General features: G+C 42.3%; 1 protein-coding gene across 6 annotated transcripts in view; it reads left to right on the top strand.

Moving 5' to 3' along the window:
• Positions 1 to 337: 337 nt before the first annotated feature.
• The window catches only part of USP28 (ubiquitin specific peptidase 28), a 76,263-nt gene continuing 66,776 nt past the window's right edge, over positions 338 to 9,824 (top strand). For all 6 annotated transcript variants that reach the window (XM_037065642.1, XM_037065645.1, XM_037065641.1 and 3 more), the window contains exon 1: positions 338 to 479. In XM_037065642.1, coding sequence (XP_036921537.1) covers positions 423 to 479 — 57 coding nt within the window. In that variant the 5' untranslated portion in view covers positions 338 to 422. The remainder of the gene's footprint in view (positions 480 to 9,824) is intronic.

Raw genomic sequence — 9,824 nt, 5'->3', positions numbered from 1 at the left:
TTAACTCGTCCGAGGGAGAAGACTAAGCCAGTGGTGAGCCCCAGAAATAAGTAGATTTGGAAAGCAGAACACGAAGAACGAGCCTCAGAGACCCAGGGACTGCAGTCCAGCAAGCCATTTCCTGGACAAAGAGAACAGTAGCAGCCCCAGGAGTCTACGCTATGGATTAGCTGGGGGCGGGCCTGGGGTCACATGGCCGACGTCGGGTCGGAACCCGGCGTGCACGAGAGCGCGCAGAGCTGCTCGGCCCTCGGCTGCGCGCACTTCCGTAGGCGGGGCGTGTGGGCTGAACCTTGGGCGAGCTTGGGGGCGGGGTCGGAGTGGGATGGAGGACGAGGGCGGGGCCTCCTCCTCCGCCTAGTACCCCTGCTAGGCTTGGCTGGTGGCGGGAGCTTGGTGAACCGTGGAGGGTTGTCTCTGCCATGACTGCGGAGCTCCAGCAGGACGACGCGGCCGGAGCAGCAGATCGCCACGACTCGGTGGGCCCTGTGGAGGCTACGGGGCGGGGGCGGGCGGACTTCGACTCCAGTGTGAGGAGGGGGTGCGGGTCTCTAGCGAGAGTGGCGCGGGTCGCGGGCGGGCTGGCCCTGCCGACGCTGGGCTTTGGGGGGGTGGGGCTGCAGAGGGCGTCCAGGCGGTGCGTCCTCGAGGTTGAAGAACGGGGATTGGGAGGAGGTCGAAGACTTTGCAAGGCTTGGGTTGCGAGGATTGATTTCGGGTCGCTGAAGTTAGAGGTGATTAGATGTTTTGGAAAAAAGAAATATAAGGGCTGGTCGTGGGATTTTCTGCATCAGAGATCCCTAAGGAGAGCGCTTCTCGGCCGCGATTAGGTTTGAGAAACTTCCAAAGGGTTGACTTGGGTGTTTTTTGTTTTTAAATCCGTTTTATGGCAGTGTTGCTTTAAAGAGCCTCACGCAGAGAGAAGTTATCTAACTTAAAGTGAGGATTTATCAACACCTTGTGAAAGACCAGGGGCCCTAGCTACGACTTCCTATCTTCCCCTACCTCCCACCGCCGCTTTTTTATTTGTAAACAGAGAGCAGCCGCCCCGGTAGTGATTGTTATAGTAGCATTCATCACTCTAGGTTTTTTAAGAAGGGAGAAGGAGCAACGTGATGAATAGAAGGTATGCGGATAATGTTTTCCTATTATATTAACTGATTGAAATCAGTATGAGGGTTTCAGAGGTAAGATGGTGAGAGTAAAAACAACTGGTTTGGGAGAAAATCTAAAGGCTAACGTTTGTGTGGAGAATCTTGGGAAGTGGGCAATTGGAGCCCGTCCTTTAATGTTACTTTGGAATGTTACAACCTCACACTACCTCATCACCCCTCAAACACTGCACTTTCTCAATACAAAATGGGAAACTTGTGCCAGGTATTCAAATTTGAGTTTGGAAGTGAGGAATGCCATAAAATATTTACAATACAAAGCTGTCACATAGCTTCACGTGAGAAACCCTTTATACTTTTTTACTGTTTTCATGCACTCAGGAGGACAATAGTATATAAAGTGAGCACACTTCCTTTTAAAACTCCTGTAGTAAAATAACCTCCAGGTCAGGGGCCTGGAAATGAAAGTATGTGCTAATTCCTAAGGGAAATTGCATTGTTAGGTGTTCACCAATACCTACTAGAATCTTAGGATTTTCTCTGGTTTCAGAGATCAGTTCTATTAGTTTTTAGGACGGTAACTAAAAACAGGTGGGAAAAGTCTTAGTTCTGAGACAGTTATGTTGATTTAGAGAAGAGACCATTTTAAGGGAGAGCAAGTCATTTAAATTTGTCAGGACCATCAGTTGAGACCATGTGCCCGTTAATCAGCTGCAACTTCATTTCCCTTTGCTACAGTTTGGGTAGTGACCCCTGTCCATCACTATCTATTTGCGACTTTTGTATGTGAGGTGTTTGATGAGCACTGTATGTAAGTCATAGCTATTTTTGGAAAGCTTGGAAGTCCAGTGGCAGTGGTTGGCTGGAGTAACCGATTCCTGGCTTCCTGTAGAGTGATGACATTAACTGTTCTTTCCAGTGATTCACTCCACACAGACAGATGATAAGCTTGGTATGTTCGATAGTGTTTGCCCTTTAGTTTCTGCTAATGTAAAAATGCTTGAAGTGGACAGGCCAGAGTGAAGGAGTCTTGTGTGCAGAAAGTAACTCACATCTCAGAAGAGAGATTTTATCAACTTCTCCCTCATTTGATAACTTTTGTGTTAAGATGGACTCTGTTTTGAATTCTCTGTAGCATTCTACATTTCTCTTAGAGGATCTTCAGTTGGTCTTGTTGAGGAGACCTCTCCTCCCTAGACACCAAGAGGCTATTTAAAACCTAGAATGTTCCCTTCCCTTATTGATCAGTTGTACATGGGACAGACAGAACCCTCTATAGTCTCCCAAGGTTTTTACTGAGGGAGAAATGTACTACTTTTGAAATAGTAGTTTTCAGTACCTATTGGAACCTAAAGGAGGAGGATACCTTGTGGTGATACTAAATCCCCCAGACTGCAGAATGATGATTGAGTATCTAAAGAAATTACAGAGAGGTCCTATATTTTAATCAGCTTTACACTTTGATTAAAAAAAAAAACAGTAGTAACATTACTGTTACTGTGGGATAAACAACTTGAAGTCAGGTTGATTCTTAGAAACCTGTTGGCCTTGGCAGTGGTACCAGGGTTCATCACACATTCTTTCTGCTCACTGAAACCCTGTGAAAACCTGCCAGCTTCAATGAAAATTTAATGTCCTTTTTGTTTTCCCTCGATTTATTGGCTTTTCATTCTCATTTACCTTGTCTCATGAATTGTGATTTTTGGAGTATCAGCAAGTGAGTGCTTGGTTGCCTTCTACAACTCTCCTGCCTCCTCAGCTACACAGTACAATATTTATAAGGCATTTGGACAAAAAAGACCTCATCAGGCAAGATCTTGCCATGTGTTTTGTTTCATCAAAGAAATTTAAAGCAATAGCCAAGTGAAGCAGATATATTTCAAGGAAAATGATGATGTTGATAATAAAAGTAGTTAACATTGAGCATGTAACTGTATACCAGACTCTATGTTCAGAAATTAACATGTATGAGTGTTATCTCAGCACTTACGACTACTCTATAAAGTTTTCATGTGAAAAAGCTTATACTTGTTAAATAATTTGCTTAAGGTCACCCAGCTAGTAAGTGGTACAGCCAGAATTGAACCCAGGCAGTTCTGACTCCAAGAGCCAGAGATGTCCCTGATCCTACTTCTTCGTCAGTAGATCCATCCATTGTTGTGGGTTAGAACCTTTCCATTATGCTCCAGCACTTTCCTATTATTTTAAACTTTCAGTCCTCCTTGCTCTCTTTCTAAATAGATAATCTTTTTCTCTACCTAGCTTAGTTTGCTGACATCTAAAGAGAGTTCTTTGTCGCATGTTTGTTTTGTCCCCTCTTCAGCATCTCTTTTCTCAGTGGAAGAGGTACCCATCATGTCTTCCTTCATTTCTTAGAGATGAATCTACATCACTGGTGTTTGGACACCTTTTTTATTGTCACTGTTGCAGGGGATGCTCCTGGCATCTGTGGGTGAAAGCCAGGGGTGCCGCTAAACATCTTGTAGTATATGGGACAGCCCCTAAAACAGAGTTGTCTGGCCCAATGTATCAGTAATGCTGAGCCTGAGAAACCCTGACCTAGGTGTCTTTCCTTATTCTCCTAAAATATCGCACATCTCTTTTGTCCTAGACTAATGCCTAGACACATTTACTGTTGTCTTCTCCCATGAGACTCAGAATGTGGTTCATGGATGAGCAGCATCTGCATCACCGAGGAGTTTGTTAGAAATGTAGAAACTTGGATATGCTGAAGCTTTTACAACCTCTCCAGCTGATTGTGTACTTATCTTCCCAGCTGTTTAGTAAACTCATGTGGGTAGCTTGAACTTGCCATAGGAAATAAGCAAGCTCTACAGATCATCACACCACTGTTTGGGCTTCTGCCCTAGACCTATAGAATCACCATCTGCCTTTTGACAAGATCCCTGGTGATAAACTTTGAGAAGCTCTGTCCTACTCCACAGAATTCCCACTTTCCATTAAGCTATGAACACAAAATCCTCTTTTGTCCTATTCAGCTGTTGCTTTACCTCCTTTCTTTAATTGTATTTACTTTTTGAACAGCTTCTAAATTTCCTTGTTTCTTTTTTAGAGTGTTTTTCCAATTACAGTGTAATTCCAGTTCACTGTAGAAAACTTGGGAAACAAAGATGCAACAAGATTAGATCTTGGCTGACGGGAGGCACAACCCCTAGGCTGAGGTTCCCAGATTCCACGACAGTTTAAGGTGGCAGCAACAGGTTCTGCAAATGCTCCAGGCAAGAAGAGAGCTGATTGCTCAGAGAGACCAGGCAGCAGAAGGTTAGATTGTAGGGCAATGAGTAGTTTTATCTGATCAGCATCCTCCAGGTTGCCCAGGGAGAGCCTTGCCAATTGGAGGCTTTTAGTATTTGTCACTAGCAAATGAAACCAGATCTTTTGAAAGTGACCAGCAACTGACCACTTCTGATCAAATCAGTGGCCTTTCAGTAGTATTTATTTATTTATTTATTTATTTTAATATATTTTATTGATTATGCTATTACAGTTGTCCCATTTCCCCCCCTTTATTCCCCTCCGCTCTGCACCTCCCCTCCCACCCACACGCCCCCCCTTTGGCTTCTATATTTCCTATATTATTCTTAACCTCCCCCTGTCTATTTTCTACCTACCATTTATACTACTTATTCTCTGTACCTTTCCCCGCCTCCCCATCCTCTTCCCACTTCCCTGCTGATAACCCTCCATCTGATCTCCATTTCTGTGATTCTGTTCCTGTTCTAGCTGTTTGCTTAGTTTTTGTTTTAGGTGTGGTTGTTAATAACTGAGTTTGTTGTCATTTTACTGTTCATATTTTTAATCTTCTTTTTCTTAGGTAAATCCCTTTAACATTTCATATAATAAGGGCTTGGTGATGATGAACTCCTTTAACGACCTTATCTGAGAAACACTTTATCTGCCCATCCATTCTAAATGATAGCTTTGCTGGATAGAGTCATCTTGGTTGTAGGTCCTTGCCTTTCAAGACTTGGAACACTTCTTTCCAACTCCTTCTTGCCGGCAAGGTTTCTTTTGACAAATCAACTGCTAGACTTATGGACACTCCGTTGTATGCAACTGTCTCCTTTTCTCTTGCTGCTTTTAACATTCTCTCCTTATCTTTAATCTTGGCTAATGTAATTATGATGTGCCTTGGTGTGTGCTTCCTTGGGTCCAACTTCCTTGGGACTCTCTTGAGCTTCCTGGACTTCCTGGAAGTCTATTTCCTTCCCCAGATTGGGGAAGTTCTCCTTCATTGTTTGTTCAAATAAGTTTTCAATTTCTTGCTCTTCCTCTTCCCCTTGTGGCACCCCTATGATTCAGATGTTGGAATGTTTAAAGTTGTTCCAGAGGTTCCTAAGCCTCTCCTCATTTTTTTGAATTCTTGTTTTTTCATTCTGTTCTGGTTGAATGTTCCTTTCTTCTGGTCCACACAGTTGGTCTGAGTCCCAGTTTCCTTCCCACCACTATTGGTTCCCTATACATTTTCCTTTATTTCCCTTAGTGTAAGCCTTCATTTTTTCATCTAATTCGTGACAATATTCAACCAATTCCGTAAGCATCCTGATGACCAGTGTTTTGAACTGTACATCTGATAGTTGGCTATCTCTTCATCATTTAGCTATATTTTTTTGAAGCTTTGATCTGTTCTTCCATTGGGACCTTTTTACCTTTTTTTGGGTCTCCAGGTGCACCTTACATAGTAAGGGGTGGAGCCTTAGGTGTTCACCAGGGCAGGGCAACCCACGTTGCTGCGTTTTCTCGCTGTATGTGAGGAAGGAGCCAAGAGGGAACAGTGCCACTTGCTCTGCTTTCTGCAGGTTTTCAGTCACTTCCCCCACTACCCACAATCAAAGTAGGCCCTTCTGGTGCTGATTCCCAGGTAGGTGGGCTTGTGTACATTCTAGGACCCTGTGAGTCTCTCCAATGAACTCTCCTGTGAGGCTGGTAGTGTCTCCTGCTGCCGCCTCAACCCCCACAGGTGTTTTTTTTTTTTTTAGAAACTGTTTATTTTAGCACGGAAAAAGAACCCCACAGGTGTTTTCAATCAGAGGTTTGAGGCTTTATTTCCCAGAGCTGGGACCCTGGTTTGCAGGTCTGCCTTGCTCCCCAGTTGTTCCTCCTGGCTTATCTACATGTGAGTGTGGGACCTCCAGTCCTCCAGTTGCTGCCTTGCCGCAAGTCCTCCCCACCCAGTGGCCCATCTCTGCCCCTCCTGCTGGTCTGGATGAATGTTTCTTCTTTAACTCCTTGATTGTCGGACTTCCATACAGTTTGATTTTCTGTCAGTTCTGGTTGTTTTTTGTTTCTAAATTTGTTGTTGTCCTTCTTTAGATTGTGCGAGGAGGCACAGTGTGGCTACCTATGCCTCTATCTTGGCCGGAAGTAGTAGTAAAATAGTAAAATAGTTTTTAGTAAAATAGTAAAATAGTTTTTACTATTTTCCCTCAGTAATTCAGGTAACCTACAAGGCCCATTCTCATGCTTTTATTTATAAGAGAATAATTCCTTATTGACCATTTTTGTTGATGTTTATTTGGGTATTTGATTTTGTTGCTACGTATTATCAACTGTTCTACTTTTTCTCTGAAAATTTTCCGTGTGTATTTTTATGATTTGCCATAGTTTCATCACAGACAGAAGTACCGTGTTAGCTCTCATTTCTGAATTGGCTACCTAATTTACTGTTTTCTTAAGAAAATTGGCCCTACAAAAAGATGTCGTAATTTATCTAATACAGTCTTCTTCATCTTGATAATGTAGTAGCGGGTTTGGGCAGTTGATTTACTCTGGTCATGCAGTTTAAGGCCTGGCCTCGGGTTTCAGTTCAGTGTCTGATTAGTACCCTCAGTGCTTCAGCTACTGATTTCCTGAGCCCTCCTCCTTTGGACTTTGGGTCCTGTATTCTGGTTCTATCTTTTCCACTATGGGCTAAACTGTTTGCTTTCTTGGCTCTTACTGTCCTGTTATTAATCACTTCCCTGTCTGCACTGGTAATCTCCACAGTGGGATCTGCATTGCTAACCACTCTATTTGCAGATGCTTGTTGAACATTTCTACTTGCATATCAGCCTCCTTGGCTGAAAGTATTTGCTGCATAGCTGCTTTTCCCACACTTATTATAATATGCATGGCAATATATACTAATAGTAATAGCCTTGGCCTTATGCCAGTTATTGCCATAAGCATTTTTCTGTGCATTTCTACTACTTACAAAACCTCTGCAAGGTATAAATAATTATGTTTTATTACTGATGAGGAAACTCAGGCTCAGATTTAATATAGCTTATAAGGGCCTAATATGAGATTTTAAACCACAGTCTCTTTGCTTCCATATCACAGATGAGAAGTGTGGCTTACTCTTACTCAAGATTAAATTTTAAGTAGCAGAACTAGGACTTAAAGCCATCCAGCTTCCCCCACTGCCGTACACACCTTTCTAAAAGCAAGATTTTGACTACCGCTTGAAATTTATGAAGCACTTAGCATATGTTATCATTGAACTGATATGGCAACCCCATAAAGAAATATTTAGTGTGACTGGGAATGGAATTTGCAAAGTGGGACACCTAGTGTATAAAGGACACATGAACAATAATTAAGGTGGGGGGCGGAAATGGGAGGGAGGTGGGGAGCACTGGGTGGGGGCAGGGCAGGGAATATAAAACAGAAAACTGTACTTGAATGAGAATTAAATAAAAAAAAGTGGGACACCTAATAAGTGATGAAACCAAACTCATAACCCAGTTAATTGTCTCCTAGAACATCAGTAATTTTCCTACAACCTCTAGAAGAATTTCATTGGATGGGCAGATTACTATATTTTCTATTTATATAGCATTTTAATTTATTAACAATTTTTATGCATTATTTCATTTATAATAACACCAGTGTGGTCAGAGCTGATGCTATACTTTATCTTACAGATGTGGAAATTGATGCTTAGAAAAGTTGAGAGTTGCTTAGAAGTTAGTGTGTGCTATTTCCATTATATAGGCATTCTAAATAAAAGGGGAGGTCAGAATACTAGACACACAAAGCCATGTTAAAGGTCTGCCGGAGTAGGTGCCAGCAGTATGCTGCGTGATGTCTGGTAGTCAGTTTAAACTGGAGATGTCCTAAACAAGTATTTCCTGTTTCCGGTGTTACTGGTCAAGTTAGTACTTTCCCGGTGTTCTTTTTCTTTTTTGGTGTGTGTGCGTGCGTGAGTGTGCACATTAGCAAATACCCATTAGCAAACAGATTTCTCTTGATATTTATTCAATTGAGAAAGTCACATAAAATTAACTGAAGCATATGATTCAGTGCCATTTAGTGTATTCACAGTGTTGTGCAACCACCACCTCTGTTTAGTTCCAACACATTTTCATCACCCCCAAAAGAGAGCCCATAACCACTAAGCAGTCACCCCCCCCCCCCATTCCTTCAGCCCCTGGCCGTACTGATCTGTTTCTGTTTCTGCATTTACCTCTTCTGGATAGTTCATATAAATACAGTCATACACTATGTAACTNACCACTAAGCAGTCACCCCCCCCCCCCCATTCCTTCAGCCCCTGGCCGTACTGATCTGTTTCTGTTTCTGCATTTACCTCTTCTGGATAGTTCATATAAATACAGTCATACACTATGTAACTTTTTGTGTCTGGCTGTTTTTACTTAGTATAATGTTTTTGAGATTCATCCAAGTTGTAGCATGTATCAGTACTTTATTACTTTTAATGACTAATATTCCACTCTGTGTATCTATTATAGTTTACCCAGTTTTCTGTTGGTGGACATTTGATCTTTTAACCTTTTGGCTGTTATATGAATAGTGCTGCTATGAACATTCATGCACAACTATTGTTTTAAAGATTTTATTAATTTGTTTTTAGAGATAGGGGTAGGGAGGGAGAAAGAAGGAAGATAAACATCAATTGGTTGCCTCTCATATGCACCCTGACCTTGGACGAAACCTGCAGCCCAGTCATGTGCCCTGTCTGGGAATCCAACTGAGGACCTTTTGCTTTTCTGGACAGCGCCTAACCAGCTGAGCCACACCAGTCAGGGCTCATGTACAATGTTTGAGTACCTATTTCTGATTCTTTTGGGTATATACCTAGATGTAGAATTGCTGGGTCATATAGTAACTCTGTGTAACTTTTTGTACCAGGAACTGCCAAGCTACTTTCCACAAGAGCTGTACCATTTTATAATCTTGCCAGTAATGCACAAGGGTTCTAATTTCCCCAGATCCTTACCCAACACTTGTTATTTTTCATTTTTTGTTTTGTTTTATAATAACCATTATCGCGGTATGTGTGTGTCTGTGTGTGTCTGTGTGTGTGTGTGAGAGAGAGAGAGAGAGAAGTGGTATCTCATTGTAGTTTTGATTTTCATTTTCCTAATGGCTAACAATGTTGTTAAATATCTTTTCATATGCTTATTGGCCATTTGTGTATCTTTTTTGGAAAAATATCTATTCAGGTCCTTTGCCCTTCTCTTTTTCTGGCACACACGAATTAATTAATTATGATTAAAAACCATTTCCAGTGCTACCTGTCTGTTGCTTCTTTCCATGCCCACCACCATTCCCCGCTGCCCCACATCGCTGTGCTTCAGAAGGGGCTGTCTCACAGGTAATGGACCTGATGTGACCTCCCTTCCCAGTGCTACCACAGGAAATCCAAGTTTCTGGACAGGTTTTATGACACACACAGGGGCCGGGACT

Source organism: Sturnira hondurensis, unplaced genomic scaffold (genome assembly GCF_014824575.4).
Source record: "Sturnira hondurensis isolate 20B ecotype Veracruz unplaced genomic scaffold, ASM1482457v3 Scaffold0015793, whole genome shotgun sequence".
NCBI lineage: Eukaryota > Metazoa > Chordata > Mammalia > Chiroptera > Phyllostomidae > Sturnira > Sturnira hondurensis.
The sequence above is the reverse complement of the archived record's forward strand: the minus strand, read 5'-3'. Positions and strand labels throughout refer to the sequence as shown.